Source organism: Acomys minous, assembly GCF_964271855.1.
Source record: "Acomys minous genome assembly, chromosome: 2".
Classification (NCBI taxonomy): Eukaryota; Metazoa; Chordata; class Mammalia; order Rodentia; family Muridae; genus Acomys; species Acomys minous.
This window is the reverse complement of record NC_140484.1, coordinates 59,307,496-59,327,002: the sequence shown is the minus strand read 5'-3', so window position 1 is coordinate 59,327,002 and position 19,507 is coordinate 59,307,496. Positions and strand designations below refer to the sequence as shown.

The window sequence follows — 19,507 nt, the reverse complement described above, 5'->3', positions numbered from 1 at the left end:
AGAGAGAGAGAGAGAAGCTCATGTAGTGCTTGTCCACTGTGATGCACCTCTTTCTCCTGGAATATATGTGATGTCACTGTCTTTGCCTGTAGATACATTGGCCATTTGCTCGGGAGGCTTAGCTACATTATGGCTAGAGCTCAGGCAGGGTTTGGAGAAGCCCCTGCATCTGAGCAAAAGCTTTGTACAGTAGTGATGGAGGGACCACCTCAAGCACTGCCACAGGATACAGGGCTGACAAGCTACAGATGACTGGGTGGAGATGCTCCGGTGACCCATGGCTCACTGACTTTCTGCCAAGATAGAGAACTAAAAGTGACAGTAACATTGTCACAAGCCCAGGCAGAGCAGGAACCTGGTGCCCCATGGTGCATCCTGTAGATTGAGTAAGAGGGGCCCGGGTGAAATTTGCCGGGAGCAGATAGCAGGTGTTGTTCCCACAGGATGCAGAAATGATAACCACAACCGTCAGATGTAAAACCAGGGTCCCCGGTCTGAAACAAGCCAGATAAATGGCCCAAGGCTACAGTTACTTCTGCTTCCAACTATGAGAAAAGCCACACCGTCGTCCACAGCATCTGAAAAGCGAGGTAGTGAGGGCAGCTGTTTTTAGGTACTGGTGCCGGACAGCATGAAATCTGGGTCCCCTGGAAAGAAACTCACAAACGAAGTAGCCATGGGCTCCTGAGAGGCACAGTGTCCCCTGAGCTAAGCAGGCGGCAGGCAGAGCATGGGCTTGCTGAACGGCAGGGACCCCTGTGCCTCTGCTCCAGCAAAACCTAAAGCTCAGTCTGAAGAGAAGCCTGGTTCATGGCAGATTCTCTCTGGGATGGGTGTGGGAAACACTTGCATCTCCAGAGATACACGAGAGCAGAGGTGGATCAGCCCATGTGACCTTAAGGCCGCCAGCCAACATTGAACTGGCCACTAAAGCAAAAACAATGCTTCTTTTAAAACGGCAATCACAATGTATGCCTGTAATGATAGTACTTGGGAAGCAGAGGCAGGAGGATCACAGCAAGTTTGAAACCAACGTGATTTCTATAACAAGTTCAAAGCTAGTCAGGGCTGTGTGGGAAAGACTAAGCTTTGTCACAGGTGGAAGCAATTTTGGCGGGCTTTATCCTTGGGCACCCCATGAATACCTTGTGACAGACTGAGTGGAGCCATCCTGGGCCTGGAATTTAGGAAGCAGACCTGGGGACTCCACCTGGACTATTGTTTTTTAATTGACCCTCAATGGGAGAAGGAGACCGCCCTTCCCACGTGACTCAGGCAGGCGGGGAGGAGAGAACAACAGGTTGGGACCGGGCTTGAGCGCACGTGGAGCAGCTAACAGGCTGGACCAGCACACAGGCCAGAGACACCTAAGGACCCGTCCTGTGGAACAGATACCGGAAGGTTCACTCTTTTTTCCCTTTAACCTTTTTTCCTTCTTGTGTAAGCTAGTTGGGTTGTATAATAAAGTTTAATTGTTAAGAAACAGAGCCAACAGGGCTGCTTTGTCTATAAGCTATGTAGGACCCCCTGTTAAACCAAAATGCAAAGACTCCATAGGACACCTCCTGGAATGCTTAATACAGAGTCCTCAGTCACATTCCTGCCAGGGGACGGAAGAATATGACACAGGGTCAGGACACAGAGAGGCTGGCTGTTGGATTTTGCAGATAAATCTTTCAATGTAGGTATTACAAAGTATATGTCATGAGCTTGCTCACAATAAAGGAAAACAGCGGTAAGAAACACTAGACCTAAAAGCTGCGGCAAGAGAAAGGAAGAACATTCTAGCCGGGTATGGTGGCAGCCAGGAAGACTGTGAGTCTGGAAACAAAAAAAAAAAAGGCCTGATCAGAAGAACCAAGATAGAAAGGATTAAAAGACTTAGACACCTCACAAGTCACGGTATAAAGCCAGCATGACCTTTGTATCAAACTGGCAGAGGTACAAGAGCCGAGCAGGCAGGTCACCAAAACAGAGAGGCGTACGTCAACAGCGCAGCAAAGATGCTTGCTCACAACGGGGAAACAAAGAACATCTACTGTTGAATACGAGTTCAAACATGAAGGACAACACGGCTAAAGTTAAGGCATTGATAGCTAAGTGTTTGTGGGGATAGGGAATGACGGAGACCCTGCAGTATGGTGTGAGCAAACGGAAGTGCACTTGGGAGAAGGTGTCCCTGGCTTATGACAATAGTCTACCATATGTCCATAGCGACTACTGAGGATACATTTGTAACTCTCCAGCCAGGTAATCCCACCACCGTGCACTGACAGGTGGGTAGAGTGACAGCTGTTTATGCTATGAGGATTCTTGATCTGGGTTTCCTGGGTGACCGGAAGGCATCAGTTGTACAAGCAGGGTGTACCTGTGTATCCCACAGGTGGTGCACACCGTGGGCCCTGTCTCTGTTGATTGTCCTAAAAATCTCTATCCTGACTCCGAACCCGCCCCTCCCCACCACCCGCCCCGGAGCACCCTGAGGATGACAGAGGATATACATGCTGCCTACCTATCAACCTTTTCCAGAATATCAGCGATGTTGGTCAGCGGCTTCCGGAGGTAGTGCCTCAGGTTGCGCTGCAGCAGGGGCAGACAGATGTTCCACTGTGCAGTACACAGCACGTGGATGGTGTTGGGGTCACCTAGACGGATGGCCCGCTGCAGTATGAGGTCCATTCTCTTTATGATGCTCAGCTGCTCCTGTAGGGGGCACGTTGAATGACTGCATGAGGGTCGTGAAGAGGGAGTGGGAAGCTCCTCGTGGCCACCACCTGGAAGAGCCAGTGATCCCTTCTATCTTGTAGTAGGGGTCCTTACGGGACGGTCAGATGAAAGGCTTAGACACGGCTGCCGTTCACTGTGTTTCTTGCACAAGTGGGGTAGAGTCAGTCTATTCCTTATTGGAGTTTACTGAACAGGGCTTGGCACCGTTCATTCACTACCTGACAAGAGCCACCTCTGGTTTGTGTTATGGCTCCCTTTCCAGCAGAAAGGCTGGAGGCTGGAACTTCAGAACCTGTGCAACACACTCACCATGCCGCTGAGCCTTCCCCCAACCCCACACCTCCCCTCTTCTCATCCGTGGGCCCCATGGCCTCTGGCTTCCTGCACCCAGGGCCCTCAGTGTCATGCTGCACCTACAGTCTGCAGCCTAGTGATCCTCGGGTCCAGGGGAACTCTGACTCGGGCTTAAGGCTTTTTTTTTTTTTTACCTCAACGGCTCCTCGAAGGTACATTTTAATTTTACTTTCCAGTCTCAAAGCTTCCAATTCACACTCCAGACCTTCAATTTCTAGCAGCATGCCAGGATCCTGGAGATGCAGATGGAGTTTTGAACACAAAGACATTAATGACAGCCGTCATACACATTTGTCAGCCTTAAAGACCCTTAAAATGCTTTGAATTCCCATAAACAGAAACAGAAACCAGAAAATGGACAATCAGGGAACTGCACAAGTAGAAGAAAAATGTAACAAGTCTCGAAAGAAACAAAGGGAGAAAGACTTCTTGAAACCTTTTAATAGGAGAGTGGAAAAGCCTCAATGATTTTAAAGGACCTTGAATTTTTCTTTCTCTCTCTTTTTTTTTTCTCTGTCTTTTTTAAAATGTAGGCAGCCATAGCTACAACTCCCCCTGGAACTCACTCTTTAGCCCAGGAGGGCCTTGAACTCATGTCTCCTGTCTCAGTTTCCTGAATGTTGGGATTACAGACATGAGCTACCACACTTGGCCTAAGTAAAAAAACAAAAACAACAACAACAACAACAACAAAACCAATATTGTGTGCATGCCTGTGTGTGAATATGGAAATCAGTGGGCAGCTTGCAAGAGTTGGTTCTCTCCTTTCACAGTGTGGATTCTAGGGCTCACACTCAGATCATTAAGCTTGGTGGCAAGCACCTTTGCACACCGAGTCTTCTCACTGGCCTCTGGTTTACATTCCTGGTTTTTTTTTTTTTTTTGAGAAATTCACATATGCGTATAATGTATTTTAACCACACCCACCCTCTCTGACTCCTCTCCTATTCTCCCCCACTTCCATTCCCTTCAAATTTCATGTGTTGCCTTTTTAAAAATTCTTCTCTCATGTGCTACATCCCAACTGCAGTTTTCCCCTCCCGCCCTCCCTCCATTTTCTTTCAGAAGAGGGCAGGCCTCCTACTCCTAGGGCTATCAACCAAACACGGCATATCAAGTTGCAGCTAAGACTAGGCACCTCCCCTCATACTAAAGCTGGACGAGGCGATCCACTGTGAGGTAAAGGGTCTCAAAAGCAGTCCAAAGCCATAAGAAGGCCAAGCTACACAGCCATAAGTTTATACACAGAGGGCCTAGGTCAGGCCCCTGCAGTCTCTCTGATTGTTGGCTCAGTCTCTGTGAACCCCTGTGAGCCCAGGTTAGTTGAGTCTGTGGGTTTTCTTACGGTGTCCTTGGCCCCTCTGGTGCCTGCAATCCTTCCTCCCACTCTTCCCAAGCTCCGCCTAATGCTGGGCTGTGGGTCTCTGCATCTGCTCCCATCAGCGGCTGGATGAAGCCTCTCTGATGACAATTAGGCTAGGCTCTAGTCTACGGGCACAGCCGACTATCATTAGGGATCATTTCATTGGCTTTCCCCCCCCCTCAGTCATGTTTAGTTCTCTCCGATGTCTCTCTGGGCTATCCAGCCTCTGATTCCTGGCTCCCTCATGGCATGGGTTTCAAGCTGGACCAGTCATCGATTGGCCACTCCCACAATTTCTGCACCGCCATTAACCCAGCACATCTTGCAGATAAGACATCTTGTAGGCCGAAGTGCTTTGTGGTTGGGTTGGTATCCCAGTCTTTTACCTGAAAGCCGGTTCAGGATCTTTATCCCCATTGCTAGAAATCTTAGCTAGTAGTCACCCTTACAAATTCCTGGGAGTTTCCATTGCCCCCGGAAATGCCCCCAATTCCACTTGTCTTCCAGTACTTTCTTCCTCCAGCCTGCCCCAACCTGATACCTCCTGTTCCCACTCCCTCCCACCCACCCCCAGTTCAGCTGAGATATCTATTCTCTTCCCCCTTCCCACTTGGTCCCTCCTTGTTACTTAGCCTCTCTGGGTCCCCAGTTGTTAAAGGATTGGTTTAGGCACAGGATTTCTATGGTAGTTCTTTGTGAACTAAGAAAATTCAAGTATGATTTAAATGTCCGGGCTCAGGGAAATCATGGGTCATATCACTGCTGCTATGAGTTTTACACAGCTCTTCCCTGAACTGGAGGAGCAGTGGTGGCACCACAGATCTAGTGACAAAGGTGAAAGGAAAGACGTGGTGCGGATCAGCCGAAACTGCCAACACACTTTTGCAGGAGGCACAGGCTGAGGATGGAAGGCCTTTCCCACCAATACTTTTTTTTTTTTTTTCGGTCCCTGGAGCCATAGTCCTGTGAGTTAATGCCCTGTATTACCACCCAGAGCTAACCTTAAGTCACTTACTTTAGTTTCAATTTTCTTCAGGTCTGACAGGCAGTCAGAGACTATTACATCATTTTTCAGTGTCACAGACAGGCGGGCCAATTCAAACAGCAAAAGCATTCTGGAAGCAAAGAAACAAATGGGCCCTGGCTCAGCACGGGGCAGCAGCTCACATGTTTGGTGGAGGCAATGCTGGTCTTGCTCCACTGTGACAGTGCCAGGAGCTAAGGGTAAAGTACGGCACATCAAGCTACAGACCTACTGTGCTGACCCTGCCCGCTAGCTATTTCAGGACCCAGAGCTCTCCACAGTGCTGCCTCTCTCTGTCGCTACCGGACACACTGTCCAGTCCCCATCCAGGTCTCCAGGTCACGGGCCCAGATGCCACGAAGGCATGGCAACACTGGGCCATCACAAACTCCCTGCACAGTTGCCCAGTGAGGCTCTGTGAACACAGTTTTGAAAAAGACCATGAGGACAGCGACACAGCACAGGTTCTTCCTCTCTGTGAGAGGTGTATGGGATGTCATCGGTACATTCACCATCTAGGTCTCAGTGGGTGATGCTAAATGTGTATTAAAGTTCAGGGACCTGAGATAGACATACAAATTTGAAAGAGAATAAATTGATAGAGGAAAACGCCCAATTTTAAGATGTCTGCTTAGGCTATGGCCCTTCTAGAGGCCTGCCAGAGCTTCCTGGCCTCAATCCTGTGCCTTCGGCATCTCATCACCCTCTCGTCCTTCTGCATCCCTGCTCTCCTCCCACTGGACTCCAGCAGCATCCCCAGCAGTGACCATAAGTGTCTCCAGATCCTGGCAGCCATTCTGGGGAGACAGGTGCAGCCTCTCTCTTCTGCTGTAATGTTAGAGACACATCTGGACAGAGTCACGGGGACTTTGTGTGGTGGCACCATCTTATCTCCCCTTTCTTTGCCCCTGGGCTGCTCCAGGTGGGAGGCAGCTTTAAGAAGAGAGGATCTTTTTGTTGCCCACCCTTCTCTCCTCAGGCTCTGCGTGGCCTCAGGACTTCTACCCTCCCTGCTTCACCTGAGCTCTAGGGGCTGCCAGTCAAGGAGAAAAAACTTGGGAAAGAGTAAATAGCTGGTTCGGTTCCTGCAACCATTTTGGTTTTAAACAAATGTTAACCCCACCCCCTGCCTCCACCCTCCACTAGTCAGAATCCCAGACACAGAAGACCAAACAAAGATACTGTAATACGATCCTGTCAGGCTAGGAAGCACTAAGACTCTCTAGGGAAAGGCTTCTCTTGTGGGGAGAGGTCCTATATCCATTAGAAGGCGTTCGGGCTGATTATGCTGTGCAGTAGTAGAGTGTGGACTGTGCGAAGGGCTGAAACAGGTCTGCGGTCCTTCTGTACACAATGGGTTCTTGTGTGTGTGTGTGTGTGTGTGTGTGTGTGTGTGTGTATGTGTGTGTGTGGATGTGTGTGTGTGGGTGGGTGTGGGTATGTGTGTGTGGGTGTGTGCATGTGTGTGTGTGGGGTGTGGGGGGGTGGGGGGGTGGGTGGGTATGTGTGTGGGAGTGTGTGTGTGGGTGTGTGTGTGGGTGTGTGTGGGTGTGTGGGGGGTGTGGGGGGTGTGGGGTGTGTGGGGGGGTGGGGGGGTGTGGGGGTGTGGGGGTGTGTGTGGGGGGTGTGGGGTGTGGGGGTGGGGGTGTGGGGGTGTGTGGGGGGTGGGGGGTGTGGGGTGTGGGGTGTGGGGGTGGGGGTGGTGGGGGTGTGAGGGGGTCCCTGTATACTTCAACTAGAAGTTCACACAGAAGTGGAACTTGGGAGATGAGCTCCTCATCCTCACTGTGGGGGATTCTGTCTGAGGTCTGAAGATAGAGGACACATCAGCCAGGAGGGCGAGTTCCCCTGCGCAGCCACACATCCACTTCCGGGTTCCACTGAATAGCTGAGTTCACACGTGTAAACACCTGGCCCAGGGTTGGCGGGGATGAGTGTTAGGGCTCAGATCTCAATACAGGAAAGCTCTTGTTGGTCAACTGCACAATGGGTACGCATATCCTATTTTTAAAAGTCAAGTCCAAGAAAGGAACGGGGAACCAACAAAGAAAACAGTACTCACGCATGTGTGAGTAAATGCTTGGCTTTGTTATGATCAAGCAATGAAACTGTCACCTTACAGGCTAAGAGAAGTCACCAAGAGGGTAGGAAACAAGCTCCCTGTGTGCGTGCCCCATGCAGCACCCCAGAACACTAGGAATCTCACCTCAGAGAGGAACGAGCATGTCCTCATAAGAGAGTCTCAGCATCCCCAAGCTCTTGGTAGAAAAGCCTGCCATGGACAGGACTGCTGGGGTCTGACTTCAGTTAAAGTAGCTTGGAGAATCTAATGACAGATGCAGCCTTCTCTCCAGGAACAAGCACACATGCACACTCAAACGCGCACGAGTGCTCATTCCTCTTTTTAAAAAAGATTTACTTTTCTTCATTATGTATACAGTGTTCTGCCTGCATATACACCTACAGACCAGAAGAGCCAACCAGATCTCATTGTAGATGGTTGTGAGTCACCATGTGGTTGCTGGGAATTGAACTCAGGACCCCTGGAAGAGTAGCCAGTGCTCTTAACCTCTGAGCCATCTCTCCAACCCTCTTCTTAGCTCTTATCAACCTAACAGAAGATCTGGAAACTAGTGTGGGGGTGAGCCTACTGCACACGGAGACTTGATCCCTCTCCTCTGGCTCTTACTCAGGCTTTAGGGTCCTTGGGGGCCCAAGCGTGGCCCCCTGCAAGCTCCTTTCCCTGAGTATGTGTCGAGCATTACTCATCCACCTTGTGTAAGCAGAGTCTACCCCAGCCCGGGACTCCACAAAGTCCTGCCAATAAACACCTGATTCTTTCCCTGGCCGTACCTGATAAGGCAGGCTCTCCCATGGAGACGCCCCATGGTCCATAGGCTGTAAGGAACTAACTGTACTCCCAGCCGTGTGATCTGGGAAGCTCTCTCCCCAGCTTAGCCGACAGAGAGACCTGAGGAAGGCAGCTAGCATCTTACTAGTGGATGACTGAGAGTCCCACCTGCAGACACGACCGCGTAGATGCAACTGTGGCATGTTTAAACCTTCAGTTTGTTGCCATTGGTCACACAGTCACAGACAACTGACACATGCCCTCCATCAGTTTTCTGGGTGCTCACAACCAAGTACTATAGACTAAGCAGCATAAAACAACAGCCATGGTTGTTTCACAGCTCTTATGCCAGACCTCGAATCGAGGCGTTTTCCTCCAAGCTACATCCATTTGAAGACAGCAGAGGATTCTTTCCCCGCTCCGCCAGGTTGTGGCCAGTGATTGTTGGTCCCTTCTGTTTCCATTGCTACAGGGCTGTGTGTGTCTCTGTGCCTGTTCTGGGGGTTGGAGTCCACCTTTCTTCAGTACGACAAATCAGAACTTATCACTGCAAAATCCCTACGTCCAATTCTCGTTTGCAGACTGATGCAGACACCACTCGCATCAGTGGTACAACCTCTTGTATACAAATTTCTACATACTACAGCCCATGTCAATAGACAGATGACCACTGAGGACAGCATACGCTCTTTCTGGCGGTCTCTGGTAGTGATGGCTATCATATCGAGGGACCCTGTGGCTAAAACAATTATCATGGGCAAGGGATCCACAGGTTTCATGTATTGGAAGTGAACAGAAGTTCATGAGAAAATTACCAAGAACTCCGAGGATAAATGCTCAGAAGAGGTAGTTCAAAAGCCCCAAACATAGGTGAGTCTTGAACCTCGCTGGTGGCCACAGACTCAAAGCTGACACATGGAGGCAATTAAATCATTGTTGAAAATAAATACAAAGTTCTCACAGGGGTGTGCTAGACACCCACTGGGGTGAGAAACAAACCCCTGCCTCATCGGTGAGAGAACATTCCAGAACCACACCTCTGTTTCAGCACCACCTGCCCTTCACTCAGAAGCCAGCCCAGAATGCCTCCCAACTCCCCCAGCATTCAGATAACACCAGAAATCTCAGAGTTAGCGTGACCTCCTGGGAAGGACTCACATCAATGCTTTCTTCCATGTGGCCACTAGGAAGTGAGGCACAGCGGCCAACGGAAAATGGTTGTGCTTAGAAGTTAAATTTGATTTTCTAAGGTAGGATATGAAGGTTCACATCCATAGACAGAATAAATCCCAGGATAGAATTACCAGGGAGGCTGTAACGAGTTCTGCCCTGGCATGGGGCTGGTGCTTTCTGGGTCCTGGTTGCTTGATTTCCGTATCTTTTCTCATTGTCTGACCCTTTCCGAACATTGTGGGGTGGCCATGCAGGTACCCACGTGCATACAGAGAAAGGGCACTCACACTTACTTTTCTTCTTTGATGGAAGGGAAGCGGATGTGATTGTAATGGCTTAAATGTTTATAGGCTTTCTTCAGAATTTGGTCGATGTCTTCTGGCAAATTTCCTTTATCTAGTTTCCTAGAATTGATTTAAACGCTAAATTACCAAGTCATCCTGTCATATTTGTTAAGGATTATTCTTGAGGAAACTCTTAAATCAATGAACTCATACTTCTTACGGTAGGGAGGTCTTAGAACATTTCCTCTCTTCTCTTTATGCCTAATTTCCCAAGCAAATACTCATACCTCTTTATACCTTCTCTTCACAGGCAATATCACTTCTCTTATATTACTGCAGGGAAACTCTGGGAAAGTGTGCAGGGGCATGTGTGGAGCCGGGGCTGTACCTAGGATCCCCTGCCTGGCACACTTTGGCCCTTATCCCGATAACCCTCTAGACCCTGAGACCAGAAGTCTCTCAGTGTCTCCGCATTATTGCCAGGAGGTCAAAACAAACAAACAAACAAACAAACAAACAAAAAACCCCTCTGAAACAAGCAGCCTCCCTCAGCCTCAACCTTGCTTACCTCAGGATCAAACACACTGTAATTGTCACCTTGGCCTTGAATACTCTATGGTCTCCTCATGGTCTACCTCAAGGCTCATCAGGCATGACTTCCTTTACTTGCTGGGACTCTTGACTATTCTGTTGGTGGCTTAACTGCACCCTGCTTCTCAGGAGTGGGGTGTGCCAAGTGGGGGTTACTTCAGATCCTCCCCACAAAACCCTAGTACGACCTTCTCTGGGGAAGCTCCCGCAGCCATTAGCCCTAGAACTTCCCTCCCTGACTGAGGGCATCCCAGGGGAGGGGCCAGCATCTTGATTCCAGCCTGAGAAGTCAGCCTTCCCAAACCACTTACGCTTTCAGCGAATTGATGTGGTAAGTGATGGAGAGAGTGGTGGAATGTTTCTTTTCTTCCCTCAGCTGGTGATCATCCATTAGTTCATTACGAACCTGACAGGAAACGCAATAGAATATTACTTTGCATTCAAACAAGAACGTAGAGACTCATTCAGATTTTGTATCTAGATATTATTTTATTGCGCCTGTAAAACTAATATTTGTAACGAAGACAAATTCTCACTAATTAAGTTTTATACATTTTTGTATATAACAAGCTGATTCTTATACATCAAAATCAACAGGTTGTAGACACTTGGGACACAATGCTATAATAGTTACTTGTAGCTTTACAAAGTTTCTGCTAATCTTTTAAAAGTTGATGCTTCTACAAGAAATATTTAAGCAGTAGTAATGAAAGGACTTTGCTTTTTCACATAGGATGAACTGCTCGTTTTTTTCATTATTTGTTTGTTTTGTTCACATATGTGTATGTTTCTATATTCCTCAATTAGTGGGCTTATTGAGGTTTTGTGCCCAGTTTTTTTTTGTTTTGTTTTGTTTTGTTTTTGAGACAGCGTTTCTCTGTGGATCCTTGGCTGTTCTGGATTCACTTTGTAGACCAGGCTGGCCTCAAACTCACAGTGATCCGCCTCTCCAGTGCTAGGATTAAAGGCATGTGCCACCACGCCCAGCTGGGCAATGACTTTTAATGCTAGCTATTGCCTCTCCTTTTAAAAGGTCCACTTACCATGACAGAGAATATTTGCCGGTACTTGTGTGGCACGTGGGTTTTGATGAACGGTGCTGCTGTCAAGCAGAACTTGGTAGCCTCCTCCTTTTTTCCTGCTTGCAGGTAACATTCAAGAAGTTCCCTGCACAACAGAAAATGGCAGACATTAGCCTTCTTACAGCTGACTTCTGTTGCAAGTCTCTAGTAAATGGATCCTCAGGCTTTTGCACAGAGGTGTTTTTACAGACTTTCAAATGCTTCCTGGGGAAGATCTTGACCCTCCCCAGGACCAAAGGCTCAATGCAAAGCCAGCGGGCGTGAAAGCGACTCCTGCTGATAGCACGTAAGCAACTGGATTTTTAATTATCAAGAACATTTTCAGATGAAACTTTGAAGTGAACATCTCATTTGCATCCACTTTCTCTTAGTGGTTCCCCAAATGGCCACAGGCCAGTACCCCAGGCTTGCAGACTGTGGTCTGGACTTGAGCTGACTGACATCTTTGGTGCTAGGATCCACGTTGTCAAAATCCACCTGGTTCCTTGCTTGTAGCAAGATCTTCACAAAACCTGTAGAAGACCATTTCTTGGTCTAGCTGGTACAGCGATGAGGCACTTGCCTGTGGCTTTAGAGGAATAACCTCAGAGCTCCCATACACAGGCACCTGGGAACCTAGATGTGATGCTCACAGCTATTCACCAAAGCGCCTGCTAAAACCAAAACCAAAACCAAAACCAAAACCAAAACCAAAACCAAAACCAAAACGGCAACAACAAAACCCACTGCACTAAGGTTTTAAAAGCATGGGCCTGGGCTAAGGACTAGTGATTGTGTGTGTATATGTGTGTGTATGTATTTGCTTTGAGTCTTGATGTGTCTCTAAGGCCTGTTGCAATGTCCATAGATTTCTAGACAGAACTTTCTAAGAAGTCAGAAACCCATCTCCTACCTTCAGAGAGAAAGAGAAGTCTGTGTGGCCTGAGTCATAATAAGGGACTCACCCAGGGATGTCAGGGCCACCACCCCGACTCACAGCATCAGCTCTGCCTGCCACTCCTTGTCCTCCTCTTCTGTCTGGTTTAACACACTGACAATTTGGGAGAGGCTGGGGATCACGAGGTGATGATAGCCAGGCTTGAGGAATGGCCGCACCATGTTCCAGTAGAGGACAGAAGCATTGAACACCAAGAAGTAGTACCTGGGCATGGAGTGGAAGACAGAATGCTAGAGGCTCAGGGCTGGGGGAATCCTGATTCCTAGGCCCATTCAGGGGGGAAGTGGATGTGTGTCCCATCACCGTCAGATGCAGGCACCTCACTTGAAGTACTTCCCTTCGGCCTGCATCAGCACCAAGAATGCAGAGCCACCCCCCGATGGCCCTTTTCCACATGAGCAGCGCTATCTTGCTCACAGTGGTGGTGGCAGGGTACCTGTCTGGACTAGATTTAGTCACTCCACAAAGTAACCACCCCCTATGAAAATACAGTCCTAAGAAAGGAAGGCAAGAACACGGAAGGCTTACTGGAAGAGGCAGCATCCTACTGTGACCTGGAAGAAGTCCAAGAATCAGCCAGGAGCTGAGTGGACAAAAGATGGTCTGTCAGGTGAGTGTGTTGCAGGTGGAAGTGGGGGAGGCTGGTAGGACCAACTCCATGTCTGATCACAAACTCCTCAGGAGGGTGCTGAAAGTATAGGAAGAGGTACCTCCCAGGCATCTCCCTCTGAGTGGCAGGGCATCACCTGAGGGAATCATATAGGGGACTTTCTTACTGTAAAGCCACTTTCTGGAGTGGGAAGGCCTAGCATCCTATCACTGGTTGGTTGGCCATTGGCTGGCCCATTGCTACTCATTATCTAGGAAGGGGGAAGGGAAACCAAGTGGCTAACAGCCACACCACCTAGTCTGAGTCGCTTGCTTGTCTTGTCTTTAATTATCTCCCAGAACCTTGCTGTGGAGCCTGGCCAGGAACTATTTGGAAACATTCACAGTGCTAAGATCTCTGGTGCAGTATTGACTCCTGACCCCTGGAAGTAAGGTCTATGGAGCTGGACCCTGGACTCTTGTACCTGTGCATTGTGTGAACTGAAAAGGCCATCAACCGATGAGCAGTGGACAGGACAAACCAACGCCTCCTCTAATGTTGTGTCTCACTGAATGTGTGCCAATGCCAGTGTATGCCAATTTAACTGTTCCAGTAATGGAATTTAGGTTTGGGTAAGGGAGGAAAAAAAAGACAGCCACCAACTAGAAAGCTGTGCTAGAGTTTCACTGAGTCACAGCTGCAGACAGGAAGCCTTGGTATAGGGGCAGAGGAGGACGACAGCGGAATCAGAGAGTATACCCTTCACTCTTTGGAGATACCCCAAAATCCAGGAGCAAGGAGTTCTGGGGGACAGGTTGGGACGGAGGCCACAGAGAAAGCACTTCAATAGCCATCTACAAATCGCAACGGCCCCTGAGCATCAGAGAGGATGCTGCTCCTGGGAAGTCTGCATGTGCATGGCTGATTCTCCCAGGAAGTAAGACAAGCCTATGTTGTAACTCCACAAAACAGAAAGGAGAAGGGGTGGGTGACAGAAGGGGTGGGTGACAGAAGGGGTGGGTGACAGCATAAACGAACAGCATCACTTGGTGTTTTGAGCTCCTGAGACTTATGCAATCAAGTAGGAGCGGACAGTTCAGCATGCCCACCTCGGCTCTCCTTTTGCGAAGTTTATAGCCTTCATGTACTGAGTCACACAATTTTCAAATTCCTCCTAAAACAGCACACAGAACGCGCAGGTAAGCCAAATATTTGCCACCCGAACACCCATCACCACCCCTGTTACCCAATGCAAATTGGTTGGTACCCCAACTTATACACAGTCGGGGTACAGCAGAGACTTGAGAAACCACAGCTGGCTGTGTCCATGGGTTCCAGACTCTCCCAGCCCCCCAGGGCTCTGCTCAGGTCAGGGAAGGCTGAGGGTGTGGGGTGGGGTGGCAGAGACGGGAGAAAGGCCACTGCAGTGCTGCAGAGGCGGAAAGTCAGAGGGACTCAAGTCAGGCACCTGACAAGACCTGAGTGGATAGAGAAGTGAAATCAATCACTGTAACTGTTTTTGCCTCTCTGTGAACGAGAGTCTGACTCCTTCACTCCGTTTTGCTTAAAAGCTCCTCTGAGAACTGCCTCGAGGTGGTTTCTGGGGGTGGGGTGATAGGGAAGAGGGGTGTTCTCACCAGGTTTTCATGTGAACGCGGGGCACAAAGCTGGGCCCTGCACAAGTGTGCTCGGCCCAGAAACTGAGTGATTGGCCCCTTCACTTTGAAGTACATCTGGATGCAGTCCTCACTCATCTCAGGTTCTCCTATCTGTAGGAAATTGAAGGCAGGAAAAAAAATAAGGAATATGGCCAGGACGAAGGAGCTTCAGGTCACTGATGAGGCCAGCTCGGTCATTTCCATACCCACGAGACTCATCAGTGTTCCACCCACCCTCCATTTTGCCGTTTACACCCAAAGATGTGAAGGTGCCAGTAAACAGCCAGGCCAGGCCCTCCACCTTGAGTGCTTCCTCTGCACACAGCACGAACAGGTCCGGGCTGAAGCTCTCTGTGGGGTCGAACTCCGACTTTCCAAGGTTTGCTGACTTGATCAGTTCATAAGCTCGTCGCAGGGCAGCGCCATCTATCGGGCAGAAGATAAGCAGAGGGGCCCAGCATGGGTGTGTTAGAGACAGAGTCCCGGGGAGAGTCTCCCTCGGGCTCTAGCTCAGGAACAAGGGTCTGAATTCCTGGCCTGGGCTGCCTACACTCTGCACTCAACAATTAGCTAGGGTCAACAACTGTAAACACCGTGTCACATCACGGGAGGCCCTCTGTACCACTCTACTGGGGTCAAGGAATTCCCATCAGCAGAGCTAGGGTGAGACACCCACCTTGTTGGTTCTGGGCACGGGCCAGTTCCTGCGTGATGACCAGGTCCATGGCGCTGAGGCCGATAGCCTGATAGCCGCTCCGCTGCTGGACCAGTAGCGGTTGCCTAGAGACGGACCCAGACCAAGGACGCGGGAGCTCGGGGCAGGCACACTTGAGGAGTCCGTGACGCCAGGAGGAGGGAGGGGAAGGGGGCAGGGAAGTAGGCAAGAAGGGGGCGGGGCGGGAATGGCAGGCACCGCGTGAGCCAGGTCAAGGGTGTTGAATTGGCATCCACACCGAACTTTCCGAACTTTCCTTGCCAGGCTACGCTCACCTCCCATTCATCCACCCATCCTCCAGTGTCTTGCTCTGCTGCGTCAGAGAAAAGACCAGAGAGCTCCACAAAAACACCCTGCTCCTGGTGAACGCGGGTTGGACGGATACCCGCAAAGATCTAACAGGGGATGTCCAGAGGAGCAGGAAGGAGGGCTGCTGGGTACCAGCTGGATAGGGAAGTTACCAGCCTGGGAAAGAGTTCCCTTACTATCTTCAGGTGCCACCTGTCGCAGGTCTACATGTGACATTATCTAAAGGATCTGAGAAGTGAAGACTGGGCAGATCCGCCTGTGGCCGCTGTCTGGACCGGAAGTGTTGGATTGGAGCAATCTTGGGGTCAGGAGGATGGGGCGGGGGCGGGGGAGATGCCTTCCATGCTGTAGGGCCCTTGGGCGAGGACCACTCTCGCAGAGGACTCCCACTAAGACACAGTAGTCTTGGAGGTCCGAGCTGAGGCAGAGCTCCGGGCTGCAGATGCGAGGCAGAAGCCGGGAAACAATGGTGGGTGGGCTGCAATGGAGACTCCTGGAGCAGCAGGTGACCAGGCGCATAGACAAAGACAAGGCTGGCTCTAGAAACCTGAACGGGCGTTTAGAGAGGAGATAAAAAACAGCTGTACACAAGAGCGAAGGAAAAAAAGAAGCCGCAGTCCCCAAGGCCACGCCCCCAGCGACCTACTTCTAGTCAGGCACCACCTCCTAAAGAATACAGAACGGCTCAAAATAGTGCCACCTGCTGGGGCGATGAGTCAGCACCCGAGCGTTTGAGACCTTAGCAGGCACAAACAGAAAAACCACAAAAGGAGAAACAGAAAAAAAAAATCTTTCCTCAGAAATAAAGCCTTCTGATCTTTGAAAGAGGCTATTAGGAACATGAAAAGTTAGGCAGAAAGCTTCCCAGTAAAATCTCTGATACGAGACCTGTGTCCAGATTATATAAGAGTTCAACAGATAAATCACAGACAAGTTTAGAAGACGCCAAAGACTTGGATGGACAGTTAACAACTTAAGACACTTGACTACCCAGGGAGCACAGACTGAGTGCTGACGTTGTCAGCAATCAGAGAAATAACGCCAAGAAATGCCTCCCACATTCACACCCACAGTGCAGCTGAAGTCAAGAAGCCTGCTGATAGCGAAGCCTGCTGAGGACAAACAGCTGCACATGACGACACACAGCTGGTGGGGATGTAAACTGACAATCACTGGAAAGCCGGAAGCTCTAAGTAAACTGAGGCATGTAATTGCCCCATGCCCCAGAAATTCTCCTCCTACCTAGGTGCTTACTCCAAGGATTGAATGCGCTACCCTTTGAAGTCCTGCAGAGAGTGTTCATGGCTGCTTTGTTCATCATGGCCCAAGGCTAGAAATGACCCAGATAGCCAACAAAGACCTTGATAAAGATGGTCAGTCATACAATGGGCTGCTGGTGAGCAATGGAGAATGAAGCTTGGCAGACAACAGCCCATAATGAATTCTGGCAATGTGGAACAGTGAGGCCTGACAGCATCTGGGGCTTGCGCCTCTCTTCTGTGTGTGTGTGTGTGTGTGTGTGTGTGTGTGTGTGTGTGTGGTGTGTCTGTCTGTCTGTCTGTCTGTCTGTCTGTCTCTCTCTCTCTCTCTCTCTGTGTGTGTGTGTGTGTGTGTGTGTGTGTGTGTGTGTGTGTGTGTGTTTAGGTGAGCCATGAAGGTTTCCCACTGAGAGGCTGGGTGTTACATTCAGACCTACTGTCAGCTCTGTCTTTGGCTTGGGTAGTGGACACAGGTAGAACATCTCACCAGGCCTTTTAGCTGGGGGCATCGAGATTTATATCCATTTTTCTTCCACGATGAAAAAAACCCACAAATTCCCAGAGCTCCAGTAAGGAACCCCCATCTGGAAGGAGGTGCAGTGGGGCTGGGGCTCACCCTGGGCCCTGGGCAGGTCAAGGGCTGAGATTCTACCACAGGGGTTTGCACTGGGCAGCTGAGGCATCTTTGAGGTACTTCCTTTTTTTCCAGAACATAGGGGTGCTGAGGGTGAGAACTGTTGGGGGTGGCCACGGAAGAGTGGGGGACACACACATGGGGCTTACCAGGGTTCACGGGTCCAGCTACTGCCTCGTATCATGGGATTTTGTCTTTCGTTTGGCCATCCAGAGAAGAGATCGGAATTCGATACCGCGGTGTGGGTTCTATTGATGACTGGGTCTCCTTCGCAACTTCCTGAGATTGGAAAATCCCATGGACCATCTGTGTGTGGGTATATAATAAAGTTGGGCATACCTGATCTAATTTTGGAACCTAAATGTCATATTTTTTCCAAAGGTCCCAGAGCCGTATTCCACCCTGGAAGTAGAAGCCTTAAATCTCTCCAAGTTATGCCGCTCTCCGTTCTGAAAACCACGCTGATGTGGGTCTTTGTTTATTCATAAAGATTCTCTGTAGTGTATATACATCAGTAAATATAAGATATTTACTTCCACCAAGGAAGCATCACTCAAACATTATGTAGTAAGACCTCAGTTTCCAAATACAAACACATTAAATATTAAAACTTTTTTTTTTCTGGTTACATAGTAGCTATAAATATGAAGAACGTGACACAAAATATTTTTTTCTTGCTAGATGCGTTTCATTTCACCAGGACCACTCCCATCAGCCCCTGACTCCAAGAGTGTGAGATTATGTGGTTCTTTATGTCATCCTTGAAGCTCACTTCCCATTCTTGACGATGCTGCCCATTGTCCTTTCTCTGCAGAAGTGCTGGAGACAGCACAGGGGCTCCCGGCTGACACTAATGGCAGAGATCCTGGTACTCAGCGCTTGTGAGGTGGAGCCACCTGAGACTGGAGCTTGCTGGCTTTTGTTCAAGCTGTTCCTCATACTCCTCTCTGGCTCTCAGATGCCCAGATGCTACGGGTACCTACCCACAGCAGGAAGTCCTTAGCGTCCTTCCAGCCAGCACTGGGCTCAGTATCTAACAGGAAGATAGTCACCAGCCTTTCTGATGTGAAATGTGAATTTTCCTCTACCAAGAAGACATCCCCACTCTCTCTGGACACCGCTGGGGGTCCCATAAACTAACTCACTTTGGGCAGTATTGTGTCAGCAGGGGTCTCGCAGACCATGGCAGTCCCCCAAGGTGCTGCACTTTAAGCACCAGTTACAAGATGTGGGACCCAAGAGTCTCTGTACATCCATCCAATGTGGTTACTGCTCCCTGACTCCTTAGTGGCTCAGTATTTTGCCAGAGCTCAATAAGTTCAAGGAAACAGACACAAAGACTCCCCTTCACATGCCAGCCGGTGGGCACAACTCTAAAAGGTGGACACCCAAAATGCACCTGGAGTCCTGCCTATAGAAGAAAGGGCAGAAGAGACACTGGCCACTCTCAGAAGAATGTGGTGCCACTATCACCTAAGGGGTTTCCAAAGTTGGAGAGGATGGATCTACATTAACAAGTGGCTCCCCTAGGGGGACACAAAGATGGCACCCTGATCTAAAGCATTGACTCTTTTCTTCTTCACACAGCCCATCCACTGCCTAACCCAGCTCACATCACTGTTGGTGAGCTGGAGTGTATCTCTGGCTGGCTGTCCCTGGGAGAAATCAGTTGGCTGTTGGTCTGTCTCCTCTTACACCAGGAAGGAACAGCTGCAAAGTGGGGAGTGTGCCTTCTATTCACACCACAGTCAGCAGCCTGCTCTAGTAGCTTTTCATGGCTATGGCTTCACTTTGAGAACCATTGAGTCTGCTTTGATGATGGTGTGAGAATTCAACTATGGAGTGTGGGCAGCACATTGGGCTGGATGACCACAAGTGGGGTCAGTCTGATCAGATTCATCAGGAGGTGTGGAGGCAGGACCCATGGCCTGCATCAGAGGAGGTCCTATGGAGGTCA

The 19,507-nt window shown here is 49.6% G+C and overlaps 2 protein-coding genes across 3 annotated transcripts in view; one reads left to right on the top strand and one right to left on the bottom strand.

The window, feature by feature from the left end:
* Positions 1 to 15,952, bottom strand: part of CFAP46 (cilia and flagella associated protein 46) — a 78,791-nt gene extending 62,839 nt beyond the window's left edge. Inside the window, exons 1-12 of one of the 2 annotated variants that reach the window (XM_084755786.1) lie at positions 15,624 to 15,952; positions 15,310 to 15,460; positions 14,935 to 15,059; positions 14,613 to 14,744; positions 14,085 to 14,149; positions 12,426 to 12,590; positions 11,411 to 11,534; positions 10,679 to 10,773; positions 9,786 to 9,896; positions 5,460 to 5,559; positions 3,216 to 3,314; positions 2,513 to 2,703 (exon numbers count right to left, since the gene is read on the bottom strand). In XM_084755786.1, coding sequence (XP_084611912.1) covers positions 2,513 to 2,703; positions 3,216 to 3,314; positions 5,460 to 5,559; positions 9,786 to 9,896; positions 10,679 to 10,773; positions 11,411 to 11,534; positions 12,426 to 12,590; positions 14,085 to 14,149; positions 14,613 to 14,744; positions 14,935 to 15,059; positions 15,310 to 15,358 — 1,256 coding nt within the window. In that variant the 5' untranslated portion in view covers positions 15,359 to 15,460; positions 15,624 to 15,952. Of the gene's footprint in view, positions 1 to 2,512; positions 2,704 to 3,215; positions 3,315 to 5,459; positions 5,560 to 9,779; positions 9,897 to 10,678; positions 10,774 to 11,410; positions 11,535 to 12,425; positions 12,591 to 14,084; positions 14,150 to 14,612; positions 14,745 to 14,934; positions 15,060 to 15,309; positions 15,461 to 15,623 lie in introns of those variants that run through there. The other variant, XM_084755787.1, reaches the window with a different exon arrangement.
* ADGRA1 (adhesion G protein-coupled receptor A1) overlaps positions 1 to 19,507 on the top strand; it is a 319,025-nt gene that overhangs the window by 113,647 nt on the left and 185,871 nt on the right. The gene's annotated exons all lie outside the window — the stretch shown is intronic.